The sequence below is a fragment of the Panthera leo genome, chromosome D3 (genome assembly GCF_018350215.1).
Source record: "Panthera leo isolate Ple1 chromosome D3, P.leo_Ple1_pat1.1, whole genome shotgun sequence".
Lineage (NCBI taxonomy): Eukaryota > Metazoa > Chordata > Mammalia > Carnivora > Felidae > Panthera > Panthera leo.
Genome location: NC_056690.1, coordinates 23,239,985 through 23,258,156, shown reverse-complemented (window position 1 = coordinate 23,258,156; position 18,172 = coordinate 23,239,985). Strand labels below are relative to the sequence as shown.

At 43.6% G+C, this 18,172-nt stretch overlaps 1 protein-coding gene across 5 annotated transcripts in view; it reads left to right on the top strand.

The window, feature by feature from the left end:
* The window catches only part of NF2 (neurofibromin 2), an 80,387-nt gene that overhangs the window by 14,635 nt on the left and 47,580 nt on the right, over window positions 1–18,172 (top strand). For 3 of the 5 annotated variants that reach the window (XR_006195075.1, XM_042909650.1, XM_042909649.1), the window contains exons 2-4: window positions 13,112–13,237; window positions 15,180–15,302; window positions 17,296–17,379. Coding sequence is in view for 4 of the 5 variants with exons in the window: in XM_042909650.1 (XP_042765584.1) it covers window positions 13,112–13,237; window positions 15,180–15,302; window positions 17,296–17,379 (333 nt within the window). In the remaining variant the exon portion in view is untranslated. The remainder of the gene's footprint in view (window positions 1–13,111; window positions 13,238–15,179; window positions 15,303–17,295; window positions 17,380–18,172) is intronic. The other 2 variants (XM_042909652.1, XM_042909651.1) reach the window with 1 other exon arrangement.

Here is an 18,172-nt window from a genome sequence, read left to right as displayed (position 1 = left end):
TATATGATTGATCTCTTGATGCCCACTGTGATAACAGGATTCTTTTCTGATTTCTGCCATATTTGTTTTCTGTTCTTTTGTCCCCAGTGTGTCATTTTTCTCTGTTCTTTGTTTTTGACGACTTCTCCAATTATTCATGCTAGTTTTGCATTTTGTCCAAGAACATTTTTGGTGCTTGTTTATTTTTAATTTCAGAAGTTAAAGGCATTTGAGTTCTTAAAAACCCAGAGTTGAATTTTCTCAGAGCTGCTAATCTTTTTAGCCAGCTGGTGATGAGGCTTCTCTGGTTTGTTACAGGATGATGTGTGCCATCCTCCCGTCTTTGCTTTGTCTAATTTAGATTCTAAATCCACATGTTTTAGTACATTTTTAGCACATAAAAATTTATTACCAAACTGGTGCTGATCTCAGGGGAAAAAAAATCTTTAATCAAATCTTCAGTCACCAGTGCGGAGACTCAAGGTGCTTATCCCAGCCTAGAAATCACTCCGGCCACCACTAGGTGGGGTCAGAGAACATCATTTCTAAAGGCATCGGGTCCTTTTTCTCTTCCAGCCCTCAACACTATTTGACTTTTTGCTTCTTTGCAAAAAAAAAAAAAGAAAAGAAAAGAAAAGAAAAGACTGAGCTTTGGAAAAGTCACAAAAGCTCCTTGTGAGTTACATTACTTATGGTTCCCCCATCCACCTTCCCAGTTTCAATCTTTAGGCGTTTTGATAATTTGACTTTCAGATAAAACTTAAAACTGAAGCCCAGAGTAATTACTGAACTTATCTGAACTGATCTGTAGTTTTAAATTCAGCAACAGTGTCTTTATCTAGTGTCCTACTCATATTGACTGGAGATTAAATCAGTCTCATAAATATGTTAAAGAAGTCTTCAACCCACAGTCGTCCTCATCCACCTGCAGGACATTTTTACCAGCCCTGTATGCTCCTACCTATACCTTCCAGTGTTGTTAAATCAGTGTCCTAATCACAGACCACTGTGACAGGTCAAGCTAGAAACAGAACCCGAATGTTTACAATTTCTTTCTAGGCTAGAATTGGGGTTCTCCATGAGCTCATTTACACGGATGGATTATGCTCCAGCTGTTTTGCCAGGAGCTTTTTTGAAAGAGTGTGCTTTTAAATACAAACTGTAATTTTTGTGATATCCTGGGGCAGGAGGAGTTAATCGGCTGGATAATACTTAGTCATGGGTTGTGTTTCGGTCTTCTAGTTTGTTTGTTTTTTGATATTTATTTATTTATTTTGAGAGACAGCGCGCACATGAGCGAATGTGGGGGAGGGGCAGAGAGAGAAAGAGAAACCCAAGCAAGCTCCATGCGGTGAGTGCAGAGCCCAATGTGGGGCTTGAACCCACAAACTGTGAGATCATGACCTGAGCTGAATTCAAGAGTCGGATGCTTAACTGACTGAGCCACCCAGGCATCCCTCAGTCTACTAGTTTTACCTCACGTTTAGACATTTAAAATTTAGCTCTGTGTCTACCTGCACCAAGTGTTTCCTGTTTGTAGCTCTCTGCAGAATTATTATTCTCAGTATTTCAACATTTTGTGATTATTGATAATTGCTGCGTATCAACAGGGTGCTAGGTGCTAAAAAAGTTATTTTTCAGTCACATTACAATGACCATTTTTGTTACATTAGAGAGTTTATTATTAATACAGCTCTTGATTATTAGGAGTAAGGAGCACAGTAGCAATGGCAAACCCTGAGTAAGGAGAAAGAATGTAGAAAGCACACATAAATTAAATGTTAAGTGTCATTTACATCCCTGAAAATGATTTTAAGATATAGAATGGAATGTTAAAGGATTAAAAGAAAATTATTATAACAGTGGAAAAAGTGCTACATGGTTTATACAAAACCATCTCAAGCTCATAGACTCAGAGGGTGTTAATCCTCAAAGACCACTTGATGATTGTGGAAGCTGAGACCCAAAGAGGTTAAGTGACTTTCCCAACACAGCAGGTTTGGGTGTTTTATAGCTATTTGACAAGGCTATGATTGCTCTCATGTTGTGAGCTAAATTCCAAAGATAGAGATTGTCTCCTTTGCTTTTGGGGGACTGTATTGCTTTTATAGCACCATAACTGTATTGTTTCTTTTTGCTCTGTCAGCTGACTTTGAAATGCCTCATCTTTTTTCATAGCATCATAAAATCGGGACCTTGCACAGAGGTCATAGGAGATTGACAGAGGAAGAAACTGAGGCCCAGTGGAGTTGCATGGCTCACTCAAGGTTATATATAGGCTTGTGTATGGTAGAAGTAGAGTTTAGGATACAGATCCCTTCTCTGGGTTCACTGCTGCTCCCATACCTTCTTTCCACTGTAGCGGGAAACATGCCAGAAGCTACAAACATAAGGACTTTTTTCCCCCAGAAAACTATAATTCACTTAGTTTTGAAAGACTTAGAGTTTAAAACCTCCATTTTGTGGCTTCCCAAGGTGCTGTGATTTGTTTCTTAGTAGTTTCTTTTGTTCTATGGAAATTTTTCTTGGTTGGCTCTCCAAGATTTGGATTTCTTTGCCAAGGTATTTTTAGAGAAAAGAAATCAGTGTGTCACCAAAGGGGGAAAATGTATACCTTAAGGCCCAATTATGCAATTAGAATTTTAATAAGGAGTATCATAAATTCTTGCTTCATTGCAATCATTACTTAGAAGACTGTTCTACTCAGAAGCCTCATCTACTTATCATCATCATTATCATCCACATCATCAGCCAACCACAAGCACTTATGGAGTGGCCACAGGTTATGCAGTACTTGCTTGTGTTCTGGGAGACTTACAGCATGGTGTGTGTGTGTGTGTGTGTCTGTTTGTGTGTGTATGGTGTGCATAGTAAACCTTGCCTTCAAGGAGTTTGTGATCTGTAAGACTGGAGGAAAGACAGGGATCTTGGAGAAAGACAAACACCTCATTTTCCCCGTGTATATAAAGTACATACTGACTCATGTACCTGGCGTTGTATGGGGGAAGGGGACAATGGTGAGATAAAGGAATGGACCTTAGTAAGGTCTGGTTCTGGATAAATGGAAGCAATAGGTTTGCTGACTTGGGAGGGCACAGGCTGGGTTGTAACAGGGTAATTGGTTGGAGAGAGGAAGTAATTGGTGGAGGGCCTTTAAACCATTAATTTAAACTTTTTTTTAAAGGTTTATTTATTTTTGAGAGAGACAGAGATTGAGAGCACAAGTGGGGAAGGGGCAAAGAAAGAGAAGGAAAAAGAGAATCCCAGGCAGGCTCCATACTGCCAGTGCAGAGCCCGATGCAGAGCTCGAACCCATGAACCATGAGGTCATGGTCTGAGCAGAAGTCAGACGCTCAACTAACTGATCCACCCAGGCATCCCTTGAAACCATTAATTTAAATATATTTGGCATACTAACAGATGATTGGGGGATTAGGAGAGGAAAATTACTGGCTGCGTTTGATTATGGCAGAAACTGACAGGCAAGAGATTGGAGGTGGTCTTTTTTGCGAAGAGGTTTTTGCCCAGGTTTAGATGGGAAATATAGGGGTTGTGTTTGGTAGAACAGAGAAGTTGATCTCTTTTTTGGAGTGTTCCCTTTTCCCTTGTGTTGGGAAATAATGGCTGATTAGGTGTGAGGTGTCCTTTAATCGTGACAGGAAACGGCTCAATAGTTTTGCAATTTCGGTTCATGAGACACAAGAGCCCACTTCTGTGGTGTGATGGATGATACCACACCTTGAGTCTGGGCATGTCAGTTTTACACCTTCATTACTATACTTGTTTATCCTCTTTGATTAACCAGAATAGATTTAAAAAAAAATTTTTTTTTGATGTTTGTTTATTTTTGAGAGAGAGAGACAGAGTGCAAGCGGGGGAGGGACAGAGATAGGGAGACGCGGACTCCAAAGCAGGCTGAGCTGTCAGCACAGAGCCCTATGCAGGGCTCAAACCCACAAACCATGAGATCACAACCTGAGCCGAAGTTGGACACTTAACCACCTGAGCCGCCCAGACACCCCAACCAGAATAGATTTTAATGGAGCCCATTATTCACTTACTGCACAGGAAAACCATTGTTACCACTTTTTCCATTGTGTTTATCTTGTAAATGGAAGTATTTGGTATCTATTTTTTTTCAAAATGGACAAATAGAAGTTATATTTAGATTAGCGTCTTAAATTTTTTAGACTTTTTAAAAAATAAATGTTTATTTATTTTGAGAGAAAACGAGAGCGTGTGCCTGCACATGCATGACCGTGAGAGGGGCAGACAGTGAGGGGAGAGAGAATCCCAAGCAGGCACCATGCTGTCACTGCAGAGGCCAACGTGGGGCTCCGTCTCACCAACCTTGAGATCATGACCTAAGCCAAAATCAAGAGTTAGATGCTTTACCAACTGAGCCACCCAGGCGTCCCTCTAGACTTACAAACTGGTTCTTGTAGGCCAGCGATGACTGCAGAAGTCAGTTAGGGATAAATGTTAAGAGAGGAAATCACAGTTATCCTTGGTTTTCCATTTCTGAAATAGTGGTAAACACATGGCCCATGTCCTGAGCCTGGGGAGGCACAGTTCCTTCATTGCTCTATCTGTAAGGGGGCTAACCTTTTGACAGTTTTTATGGCAAATACTAGGGCAGCTTGTGAGTTAAACCCTAATAAGCAAATGCTGGGTTTGTCACTTCTCTTTCATCTTCTGGAAGAGACAGCTAATCAAATAGCATGCCTTGTGCGGCTAGTCCCCCAGACCTCTATGAAATGGAATGTTGTTTTCCCTGGTTGCTTTTTCCAGATTTGAGTCTTCTTTATAAAGCCGAAGTTTCTCTGTTGTCTTAATTCTTCAACACTTCACAGATGGTGGCCAAATTCAGTTCTCTTTCTTTAAGAAAGTTGTCATCTTCTAACTGTGGCCGTTTCCCATCATGGAGCTGGTTTCCTACTGACCCTCCCCGGGTTTATCAGTGAGTAAGTGTGATTGTTGGTGGCTGCATGACCCAGAGAAAGCAGTGGGAGAAATGCAATGTGAAGTGTCGAAAGTAAAAAACAAATGGTAGTTTTAGGGTTGTGAGTCTAAACCTGGCCAAGAGATGCTATTCATAACATTTCCCCGGTTAATAGACCCCGATCAGCGCTGTAGGTTATTGGTGCCAGTTGCTTCCTACAACAGAGAAGTGCTATGTTCCTGCTGTGGAGGGTGAGTGCTTAGTGCTATTTACTTAAAACATCCTAGGTTGATAAATTACAAGCACTTCACTTTGGGTAAAGCTCATAAATCCCGCCCCTACGAAAAATAACAAGCTGACAGCACTTAGTCCCGTTTATAAAGTTCATACGCATCTATCTTTGATGCAGGCACAAGTATATATCTATGAAATAGCACTGCAGCCTGTTAAAGTAATGGGAGAGCACAGCCACAGAGCCAGCAGCATTGTCCTTCCAGGCTCACTACCATCAGCCCCTCTGCTTGAAGGGCACCTCGAGGACAAGGCTTGCAGAGCAGGAGCTTGCTTGCACACCATGGAGTCCAGATTTGTGCTTCTTCCTGCCTTCTCCCTGCAGATCACCTCTCTCACTCCTGCCGCCTCCCTTTTCCTGTCTGCAAAATGATTGTCTGCCTGTTAGCGTCCCTGCTCTTCATTAGGCCGAGATGAGGCACAGAGCTGTGCCGATGTGTGGGGAGGAGTTTGAACACTTAGGCCAGGTGGAGAGACATGGGCCTCAGTGAACACTAAAGCATCTGTTCTGGAAAAAGAACAGACCCTAACAAAAAGACCTTTAAGTAGTGTAAGGGCAAAGCCTGGAAGGCTTATGTGCTATCAGGTATCAGAAAAGGAAATATTTTAATAAAAAAATAAATATGAGACTCATCCCACTGGCCGTGGGATCTTCTTAGAGATCTGGCAGGTGTCATTATGGGATGCGTGGCTGCTTGGAACCCATGACTGAGCAACCTGCTTCCTAATCAACTTGTGGAGAGTCCGAAGTGTCACATGCATCGGGCGGAAGCTGCCTATTCAGTACCGCATTGAACATTCAGTACTGCAGATAGTGTAATTATGCTGCTTGTCAGATAGATACTAACTAGAAAAGTGCAAAGAACATTCCTTCACTTTGCAACAGCTTGGACCCAAGTGGCAGACATGCTGTTCCCTCTGGCTGGCATGACCTCCCTTTCTTCAGCCCCTTCACCAGAGTATCAACTACTGCCTGGCTTCCAAGACCCAGCTCAGACCGTGTCTCCTCAGGGAAGCCCCTCACCCCAGGCCCCCAGGCCCGAGCTGTGTTTCCACAGCACCGTGGTCTGTTAGCCTTTACCAGGTTGCATTTTTGTTATCTATTTACCTACCTGTCTTCCCTGTCAGACATGAATGGGGACAGTGTCTTGTCCTGAATTCATCATTTATCTCTTGTGCCGAACATAATGACTAGGATGTAATGGGTGCTCAATAAGTGTTTGTCAAATGAGTGATAGCATGGTTAGCTCGATGAGAATTGATGGTGCCCTTTCTGATCTGTCATCCATCATCCATGGAGTGAAACAGGACCAGGAGGCTTTACATGGCACCATTTGAGAATGTAAGGAGAGGAGGTGGGATTAGAATGAATAATGACCACCCTTTATTGAGTATTTACCATGAGCTGGGCACTATATTTACTAAGTATTTAGGCTTTTAACATATATTAATGTACTTAATCCTTAGATTAATTTGCTAAGACAGGGTCTGTTTATTATCCCCATCGCGAAGCACAAGGAAGTTCAATAACCTGCCCGAGGTCACACAGTGACAGCACGGAGATTCATACTGATGTTAGACAGCTATCTATCTGTGCCTCTTAGACTGGTTCCTGGAAAGAATTAAGCCCTAATGTACAGAGGCATCCATCTTAGGTAATGATTCGACTTCTGTATATCTGGAATGATATGGTTATGTTTTCTCCTTGGGGAAAAGGGAGAAGACAGTCACCCGGATAACTTTTTGGGTTCTGTGGTGAAAGTGAGAGAGGTGGAGTTAGTTGACAAAGAATTGGTGTTAGGTGGCAGTTTGGGTCCTTGCAGAAGCACAGCAGTAATTCTCCAGTCAAACTGAACTACGGTGCTTTCATTTCCTACACGGACCATCTAAGCTTTTTTGCCTCTAGACCTTTACATATGCTGTTCCCGTGCTTGGATCACACTACCCTGTTCACTGTTTCTTCCTCAAGCCCAGTCTTCACTTGGCTCCCCTCTCCCACCATGAGAGTTAATTTAGATGCCATTCTTCCCTGCCCTCGAAGACAGTGTCCCTTCCTGGGGGTCCCTATTGTGGCACTCACAAGTGTTGTAGTGCTAGAAACCACGCTTGGAGTTGATTATTGTGTGTAGGGTGAGGGAGGTGACTGGCTCATGTCCTAAGCTCATTTTGTAAGAGCAGAGACTGTCTCTTTTGTTCCTTATTATCTTCTGTACCTTGAGTGGTGCTTGGACACAAGGTGTGTTCATGAAATATTTGTTGGAGGAGTGGATGCATGGCAGCTAATTTTGCTTTACGTTTTTGAACCTTGTTTTTTGTTTTTTGTTTTTTTTTTAATATTTATTCATTTTGAGAGAGAGGGAGAGAATGAGCTGGGGAGGAGCGGGGGTGGAGTGGGGAAGAATCCCAAGCAGGCTCTGTGCTTGTCAGTACAGAGTCCAGCGTGGGGCTTGATCTCATGAACCATGAGATCATGACCTGAGGTGAAATCAAGAGCCAGATGTTTAACCGACTGAGACACCCACGTGCCCCGAGCCTTGGGTTTTTGAAGTAGGTGAGTCTTCTGTTTGACACCATTGTTTACTGTATCTTTTTAAAATTTTTATTATTTTTTTTAATGTTTGTTTATTTTTGAGAGAGAGACAGAGACAGAGTGGGGGAGGGGCAGGGAGCGAGGGAGACACAGAATCCAAAGCAGGCTCCAGGCTCTGAGCTTGTCAGTACAGAGCCCAACATGGGGCTTGAACTCACGAATCGTGAGATCAGGACCTGAGCCGAAGTCAGAAGCTTAACTAACTGAGCCACCCAGGTGCCCCGTTTGCTGTGTCTTTTTTTTTTTTTTTTTTAATTTTTTTAATGTTTATTTACTTTTGAGAGAGAGACAGAGTGTGAGTGGGGAAGGGTCAGAGAGGGAGGGAGACACAGAATCCGAAGCAGGTTCCAGGCTCCGAGCTGTCAGCCCAGAGCCCGATGTGGGGCTTGAACTCACAAGCCGTCAGATCATGACCTGAGCCGAAGTCAGATGCCCCACTGACCGAGCCACCCAGGTGCCCCTGCTGTGTCTTTTATGTACAAAGTCGACTGGGCACTGTGGGCAACAGAGAGATGACTGATGTCACTATTGCTCTGAGGCACCTCCAATCTTAGGAGACACTCAGATGTTCAGATCACGTCACAGCATCAGCACAATGCAGTGGATCACTGATAAAACTGTAAAAAGGGACATGGTCACATTCTGGTGAGTCATCTGGCACCAAGGAAGCCCATTCACAACCCAAGACCTCCTTTTACAGAGTGCCATGGGAATCACCTGGAACAACTGTGACCAGTGGTTCTTGTTTGTAAAGCAGTAGAAACCCAGGGTTTCTGGGTGGCTTAGTTGGTTAAGCATCCAACTACTGATTTTAGCTCAGGTCATAATCTTACGTTCCATGGGTTCAATCAAGCTTTGCGTCAGGCTCTGTGCTGACCATAGGGAGACTGCTTGGGATTCTCTCTCTCCTTCTCTTTCTGCTCCTCCCCTGCTTGCATGCTCACACACTCTTCTCTCTTTCTCAAAATAAGTAAAATAAAAGAAACCCAAATTAAGAGGACTAAACAAGTCTGCATACACTTAGGGAAGGGCTTGTTGAAAAGTGGAACCTCATGTAGGTACACAATGTGTTGGAGGTTAGATTGAACCCAAAAGAAAAACCTTTTCTTCTTCTTTTTTTAACGTTTATTTATTTTTGAGACAGAGAGAGACAGAGCATGAACGGGGGAGGGTCAGAGAGAAGGAGACACAGAATCCAAAGCAGGCTCCGGGCTCTGAGCTGTCAGCACAGAGCCTGACGCGGGGCTCGAACTCACGGACCGTGAGATCATGACCTGAGCTGAAGTCGGCCGCGCAACCGACTAAGCCACCCAGGCGCCCCTTCTTCTTTTTTTAACGAAATGTTTATTTATTTTTGAGGTGGGGGGGGTAGGGCAGAGAGAGAAGAGAGAGAATCCTGAGCAGGCTTCCACTGTCAGCACAGAGTCTGATGTAGGGCTCGAACTCCGGAACTGTGAGATCATGACCTGAGCCGAAATCAGGAGTCAGAGGTTTAACTGACTGAGCTACCCAGGCACCTCCAAAAGAAAAACTTCTTAATTACTTTATGATAGAACATTTGATTTTATAAATAGAGCTAATAAATTGAGCTCAAAAATATTTATTAATTTTTGAGAGAGAAAGAGAGCATGCGTATGCGTGAGCTGGGGAGGGACAGAGAGAGAGGGGGACAGAGGATCTGAAGAGGGCCCTGTGCTGACAGCAGTGAGGCTGATGCAGGGCTTAAACTCACGAACCATGAAATCATGACCTGAGCCGAAGTCGGACGTTTAACCCTCTGAACCACCCAGGCGCCCCTGAGCTAATAAGACTTTAAATCAAATGTATTTAGGACATCTCTACCTGGTTTCCTCTGACATGGTAACTTATCCTAACAATTGTTCATCTATTCCCTCTGAAACATGCTGCTCCTCCTGTATGCCATCGCTCCTCTAGTGGAACCATCTACTGTTCAAGCCAGAAATGCAGGTGTCCCTCTTCATTCTTGATCCCTCAGTCCCTACCAGCACTCAGGTGCCAGCTCTGGGACTGCCTTCTTTCCAATTCTCAGGCTGTCTTCTCTCCCTCCCACTGCCTTAATCAAGGCGGGAGTTGGCCTCCTTTCTGCCCTTCTTGATTCTAGGCTCCTTTCCTCCAACTTATTGTCCGCCCTGTCCAGTGCATTCTGGAATGCTGATCTGATCCCATTACTCCTCTGCCCAAGAGCCTTCAGTGACTCCCAAGACGAGCCACCTGGCCCCACATGGCGCCCCATTCTCACCACGCCCCCTCTTGAGTTCAGGCTGTCTCAGCTCTACCAGATGACTTGCATTTCACTGAGATTATCATGATTTTCTTTTTAAGAATTCTTTCTCTCTTTCGTCTAACCCTCACTTGTTCTCTAAAGCCTTTTCTGACTTAGGTCCTTGCTTGTGTCTCCCATAGGGCCCATGCATCCACCATTTTGCGTCCTCAGTGTCTGGCATTTCGGGGCATATAGGATGTGCTCTGTAATGCTTGTTCAAAGAATGAGCTGTAGCAGAGGCTTTAATTCACACTGAGCTGTAAAGGAGCAATATCTGGCTCTTCCCAAGAATGGGTTTGGTTTCAGGATGGGAGAAGAGTGTTAAGACACGTTTCTTACTGGAAAAGGTGGTTGGGGAGTGCTGGTGGAAGGCAAGACAAATGGAAAGGCTCCTAGCAGAAAAAGAGGCGTTGAGAAGCTGAGGGGGTTGCCTACCTTAGATCGCCAGGAAAAAGGCCAGTGTCTGCTTCAGAAGGCTGCCAAAGAATCTGTGACTCGGTTTCCTTATTTATACTTAAAGGGGAGGGGTCTACAGTAGCTAATGACTCCGGCTCACATCCAACACTGACATTCTATGATCCTTAGAGTCAAAGTTAAGAATCTAAATAAGACACCGTGAATTGGTGTGAGATTCCCCCCCCCCTCCTCACTTTCTTGCAAGCTTCCTGGAAACAAAGACGTCTATTTGCATTCAACAGGGGTAGTTTTGCATTTTAAAAACAAAGAAGTAGAAAGGAATGCAGGAAAACTGCTTTAATATGATACTATGTTTGAGAATTTAAACTCCACCCCCTCTCCCCCCCAGTCAAGAAATTCACTATTCTCAGCTTTGGTTAAGATGTGCTGCACGTCCCAATTGCGCCCGGGTCCTCCGTGGCAGAGCCCGGCCCCTCCGTGGCTGTGAGTTATGGCAGCCTGGGAATCCATACTGTGATCTTCCTGGCCCTTGGGTGTTCAACTTCTCCAAGTTAATGTCTGTTCTTTAGCCTTACATTATCTCCTAGAAAGGTAGTCATTTATAATTTATATACTATGTACCGGCTTAAAATAGAGACAAGAGGATAATCAGCATCCCGAAGCTCCTAGTTTTCCAAAATAACATTTCTTCAGTGAAGTCTGCCTGTAGGAATTAAAACCTGCCTTGAATTAAAAAATCCTTTGTGCTGTTGTCAGACTGGGGAATGGGTGTGCCCGCAAGCGTTTAGCAAGCCTTGCAGAAGGGGAAGGCCATCATTTTTTTTTTTTTTAATAAAACTTGTCATTTTATTTTATTCTACTCAAAATAATTTCTAAAGACCTCATCCTTTGTAGTGTTACAGGGGTCTCACTAAAGTCACAGAGAGGAGATGGGGCAGAGCTAGAAGGACATACAGGAGAAGTGGCCCCCGTGAAGGACAAAAGCCATTTCATACCTCAGCCACTTGTCTGCTGCGGTTTTGGTGCCCTTCCATCTGGGTCGCTACTTTGCTCTTTGACTGTAAACACGGAGAATGGATGGGCTTTCCTGCTGAGTACCTCCCAGAGAACACACTGTTCATTCATATATATTAAAAATAGAAGACCTACTTGAAAAATGCTCTGTACAATCAGGTTTTAGCAAGAGCCAATCAGATATTAGAGGTCTAACTTATTTTTTTCCTTCTTGCTTTTATAACCTGTCTCTAAACCCTAACTTCTTCTCCCATTCCTTTTCATTATGCATCTTCCATGTGCCAGGACATTGGGAGAAGATTTCTAATGAGGGCTGGAGAAGGACAGATGCTTCTGCAGTCCAGTGGTCTTGTCCTTCGGGTGTCTGGCGACTTTGCATTTGAATCCCAAGATTATTCTTACTGTGACCTCCATGTCTGTGATGTGTCTCGTGTGCTCACAACTGTCCCTGGTGTACAGTTGAATGTCCACCTGATACCTGGGGGCCAGCAGGGGTGGGGCTTGGGGGCAAGCAGCAGCTGAGGGGCTTGTAAGGGAACACCCTGGGTGATTTAACTTGGAAGCCACAAGGTGGCAACATTTACCAAGCGGCTGGGCATTTTTTCCCCTATTAAGATGTTGAACTTGTTTTTCCATTTTCTGAGATTGAAAAGCTGAGAAAAGGGTTTAGCAGCCATTGCTTTAGATCCTTTTGAAAGTGAAGCTGTAGGTTAAGCATGCTGCAGTTTATTGGTGTCTGTTCATTCCCTGGGTTTAGATACCGAGAATTTGAAATTGCTCCGTGTGACCATGGGTGAGTCACCTCTCCTTTGGCCTCAGTTATGCATCGGAATAGGAAGGATGTGTAGTTGGGCTGACTGTACGTGATTTATGGCTTGGGTTTTAACTTCCTCCCCTGTATTGCTTTAAAAAAAAACTTTCAGTAAAACTAGTCTTTATAAAACAAAAACAAGAAAACACTAGCTTTTTATCAAAGGACACTGTCATGATTTAAAAAAAAAAAAATCAACGACTGGGGTGCCTGGGTGGCTTCTGACTTCAGCTCAGGTCATGATCTCGTCATTTGTGAGTTCAAGCCCTGCATCGGGCTCCGTGCGGACAGCTCAGAGCCTGGAGCCCCTTTAGGATTCTGGGTCTCCTCCCACCCCCACCCCACCCCTCAAAAAGAAATAAACATTAAAAAAATTTTCTTTAAATCAATGACAAAGTCTCAAAGAAATCAATGTCCCTAGAAGCTAGCCATCTCCCTGGGTTAACTGAAGAGGCTAGACTCTCCTAAATGAGGATGCTTATTTACCAGCTTTCCTAAATTAGCAGCTTTGGGGATATTAAGATCTGTAAGGAACTGTCCAAGGGAGGTATTGTGTATGCTTTGCAGTGATTAAGCCATTAAGCTCTAATTGGTATTTTCCCACTCATGGTTTTGTGTAGGAAGCTTTAAAATTATTTAGGAATTCTGTGCTCATCAGCCATCTTAGTGCCATCCCCACATTTTGGCACCTGAGAGTAGGGAGTACAGAGAAAAGGTTTTTGTTCAAGTGGATTATGACTTTTTGCTCACGCTGCCCTTCCCTATTGGTCTGTTATATTGCAGATGAAGTGGAAAGGGAAGGACCTCTTTGATTTGGTGTGCCGGACCCTGGGGCTTCGGGAAACTTGGTTCTTTGGACTGCAGTACACAATCAAGGACACCGTGGCCTGGCTCAAAATGGACAAGAAGGTTGGGCTGGAACTTGATGAAACCAGTGAGGCTGGTGTGTGCTCTGGTTTTTCCCTGAGCATGTGCCTAGCTTCTTTACTCATCATGGGGCATTATGGATGCACAGTAGAGAAAGGGGCAAGTCCTGAGTAAGTCATGTAGAAAACAGGTTCTGGAGATGCCACAGGCTTACTGCCCCTCACACGCTCTCCTAGGTGAGCAGAACCAATGAGCATAAAACTGTTGCCATCCCTGGCTTCTTTATTCATTGTCACCAGGCTGATTGCTTCTGGCTTTATGCTATTCAACTTACTGAACCACTAGTCAGGCTTTATGAATAAAAATTACTATTATATTATTATGCCCTTTTTTTTTTTTTTAAATACAGTTTATGTCTTTGAAAGATTTGCTTGGGACTCATGTTCTTTAGGGAATGTTTTTAAGTCTTTTCAAGAAACACTGTGGCCCAACTCAATTTAATCATTAACACGATCTAAAGAATAAAGAGTGCCCTGGTCCCTGTGGTGAAGACAGAATGACCGTTTTGTCTTAAGTCTTTATGATTCTCTGGGGCTTCTGAGGCCTGGATGATGAGTTGGGGCTCCCGGCAGTTCTAATGTGGCTTAGAAATGGATATTGCCTAGGGAAACTGCCTTCTGCGTGGATTCACATGTGCACACAAAGCCACACTTACCTACTTACCTGCCTATCTAACCATGAAGACATTTGGGAACAGGGCCATCTGCTTTTGTTAGTAACTCCTAAAAGACCCCTAGATCTCAAAATAAGTCAATGTCTAATTCTTACTCCAAATGGTACCCCTTGCAATTGATTTTATCATCTGCTGCATGGCATGATAAACAATGAACGCCTCCTGTTTTTTACAAGTTTGACTCTAAGCTCAAGTGTTCAAATTGTGTTTCCATATGTACACAGTAATCTGAATCTTCGTTGTTGGGATCTCTGCTGGTTATAAATTTCATATGGTAATTCCCATGATCATGAGCATTGAAGGGCCCCCACATGCCAGTGTCAGTGAGTGTCCTAGATCTGGTTTATTTTGGATCTCCTGGGCACTGCCACCTGGAATTTGGACAGGAGCATGAAGAATTATCTATCAAAGACAGCAGAACTTTGTGTATCTTTTTGTGATTCTCAGCAAAATAAGTTTTAAATCATATCTGAGTGTTGGCCAAATGGATATTAGATTGGGGGCATCAGGAGCCATGGAACCTGCTGCTCAAAGGAAATAAATTATGACACATGTTAATGGAGCCTTGTAGCCTGTCACATGGCATGTTTATGTCCTGAAATGAAATTCATTCTGGAGAGCAGATGGTTCAAGCTTTTCAGTGGGTGGATGAAATTGTTAGAAGATTAAAGGCAGTGTGGTTTACTGGCTGCACTCAAGTATTTTGTAGGGCATCTCTAGAGGTTCCTTGAAACAAGGGTTGCCACAATGGACACATTTCACTTTTGTTGCTCAGTTAATGTTCAGAGGATTTCACGAAAATAGAGTTCATCATCTCTAAGGTCCATCCTGATCTGGACCTAAATGTTGGGGGTTAGCAGTAACAAAAAGAATATAGGAAGAATCCACCAGTTTAGAAAATTAAAAAGCCTTCAGCCTACTGTAAAAGATAGTGCCCAAGACCTTTGAGTTATAAATTTCTACTTTTTAACTATCTCTGTGGCCTTGAGAACATCTGTGCCTTAATAATCTCAGCTCCTCTCACCCATTGGGGATATTGATTAATTTGGTTCAGAAACGCCATGTGAGGTGAATATTACCTCTTGTTATAGATGGCTTCATGAATGCTTCAAACTGTAGGATCATAGCCTTTGGGAAATGTGATGAATTTAGAGAGGGAAAAATATTTATACGCTCCCTGCAAAAGGATGGTGGCAGGGGAGGAACAGGTGCCAACATACCTTGTTCTTCTTTTGCTCTGTAATTGTGCAGGTACTGGATCATGATGTTTCAAAGGAAGAGCCAGTCACCTTTCACTTCCTGGCCAAATTTTATCCCGAGAATGCCGAGGAGGAGCTGGTTCAGGAGATCACGCAACATTTATTCTTCTTGCAGGTACACCAGTCTGTGCTAGCCCCGTTTATTCTGAGAGAACTCACCCAGGGGTAGTTGCCGAGGCAGCCTGGATGGCCCCCACGGTGTTGACCACAGAGGCCTTGGCATCGTGAAAATGTCCTGCCTCTGGGAAGTCAGTCCCTTTGGTTCCATAATGGGGGGAAAAGTCTTCAGAATAGAACTTGTACTTGAGTAAGGAGAATTGGTGTCAGAGAAGATTGCAAAAATAGGGTAGTGAAAGAACGGGTACAAGTAGCTACCTGGCTTGAAGTCTCTTTGAAGATGGATCCTATTTTCTTCTAAGTGAAAAGTACTTAATAGTTACAAAGGAAGTCCAAAGAGAAAGTCTTGGAAAGAGTAATTTTTCCAAAAGTTCAAAATTTGCTGTCATTAAGACAGGACTTCAGAACTCCAGTGAGTTGGAGTTTGACTCCACGTGACTAATCCCACACGTGTGGAACTTCAGGCATCATGCTTCATGCTGCCCATTGTATGTGAATGTCTTATCCCTACTCCTTCATTAGAGTATAAGCCCATTAAAGGCAAAGCTCACTGAATATGCAGGAGGCATTCCGTAATTGCTCAACCGAATTGAAGAGATGAGGAGCTCCATGATTATGGGTTCAAAGACTGCTAAGACTGACCATCTAGGGGCGCGATGAGTGGGGGTTTGTGTGAGGATGAAAACCCTGTCAGTTTTGCTTGTGTTCTTACCGCTTGATCAGAGTGCTGCCCCAGTTTCATGGTTAGTTGCAGTGATTGGTGGTGGAGCTGCTTGTGTGCCCAGAGATGCCCGCTGTCGGTAGATCGCACAGGGGCGTTAATTACAGGATTTCCCAGAAGTAGACGTATGTATGGGCTGTCACATAGTCCTCCTGTAATTAGTTTGAGCCTCAGATTGTTATGTTCAGTTAATATTAAGTTAAATGTAATAAAACCCCCAAATAATTTATTTTCCAAAAAAGGTTTGCCAAAAAAAGTGTATATAGATATACACACACACTCCCCCATCCCTAACACTTTCCTTCAAAGGGAAACCCTTTCAGTTTTTCTGTAGTATGGCTTTTTTTTTTCCTTTGAAAATAAATCAGGGATTAGAAAGTTACACTGCTTTGAATAAAACCACATAATGATCTCCTAGGCCCCAGAATGTCCTAGTGTTATAGAGATGACTTTCTTGTTAGCATTTAGAAGAAGTGCCCATCCCTCTTGTGACTTTAGCTTCATTTTTCCTCATATTGAAATGTTGGAGTGTTTTCGTGGCTGAGCAAGGCAAAATTTACTACTTTTATGAATCTGGTGACTGTTGACATCTGTGAAAAGAGAGTTGGCTTTCCTGTTGTGTTTATTTCAGTGAGGCTCTCTTGCCTCTATGTCTGGAACATCACACGCTGCACCATTCTAAGAAATTAAATGCAACGAGATCCGTTAATTCAACATTATGGCTTAAGAATTATATTTCCTGGACCTCACATGTGCTTAAAAGTTTAATCGATCAAACTTTATTGCTTCCTTTTTCCTTAGAGCAGGCATTTGGAAAGTGATGGGTTTTTTTCCTGCAGTCATAACTCAGTGGCCTTGCTGACTTTTGTCTTGTGTTAAGACTTTAAAGTAGACTCCCATTTCCTCTGGTGCTGCGTGTGCTCAGCAAGTGGCCGAGGCCACAATCACCACCAGAGCTGCCCCTGACACTTCTGGAATTCACAGCTCCCCTCTGTCACGGTCCAGATATCAGTCTCTGTTTTAACCATGGAAGTATTTTTCCTCTTCAGCATTTTTTTTTTTTTTTGTAGTCATCTTACCAATAACTTCTCAGTGACTGAACTCCCAACCTGTCTGCAGCAATAAAAAAAATTGTACCCTTTGTCAGAAAATCATTAACAGGCTGGTTTGGCAGGCCTCATTAGAATACCCTGCAGCCATCTGCTGTGACCAGCCTGCACAGCTCACTTTCACGCACACAGCGTCATGTCTCCCTTGTTGCCCCTTTCAGGTAAAGAAGCAGATTTTAGATGAAAAGATCTACTGCCCTCCCGAGGCTTCTGTGCTCCTGGCTTCTTACGCCGTCCAGGCCAAGGTAGGCTCAAAGAAGAAAAGTGCCTTCCTCCTTGGCATTAATGTGTGTCACAGGATCACTCCAGTCTTTTGTTTCTTCAGGTTTTCTAGGCTTCAGAGAGACTTTCCCCAGAAAGGAAGTGTTTAGGACTTGGGCTGGGGAAACCACTGTCACTGTCCCAGGTTCTGTATAATCTTGTGAGAATGTGTGTGTGTGTGTGTGTGTGTACAAGTGTTAAGTGTACGCTTATGATGAATTGTCTGTGTAATCTCATTACACACATGTGGTTTATTGCAATCACTGGACCAACCTTTCTTTTTATGAACCAAGGAAAATGAACTTACTGTCTCCAGTTTGGGCCAAACTATAGCATTTAGGTCAGAAAGGCCCAGGTCCTTATTCCAGACTCATCCTCTGAGGACCAGCAGCCCTGTGTGTGGGGACCCTGCTATAGCCTAGAGAATGCCCTACTTCCTTCACCCCTGATGGGCATGCTAGCTTTGCTCATGGCTGGTACTGTAGGCTGTTTGGCACCCCAAGCCCAGTTGAGCTGTGAGTGAATCATTCCTAGAGGAATCACTGCGGACTGGGAGGGGGGTGGAGGAGACCACCGCTCTTGTGTTTTGACCTCTCTGTTTTCATAAGACCAACTACAGGGTCAGTCAGGAGTGCTTCGTGTCCCTCAGATACCCCACTTCAATCACATAGCTTCTTTTCTTGGTCCTACTGCTTCCTACCCCTCCCCTGCAGTGTAAGAAGAGGCCCCAGAATTGGGGCATCTTCATTACTTTTGTGATTTTGCATAATCTTTTCA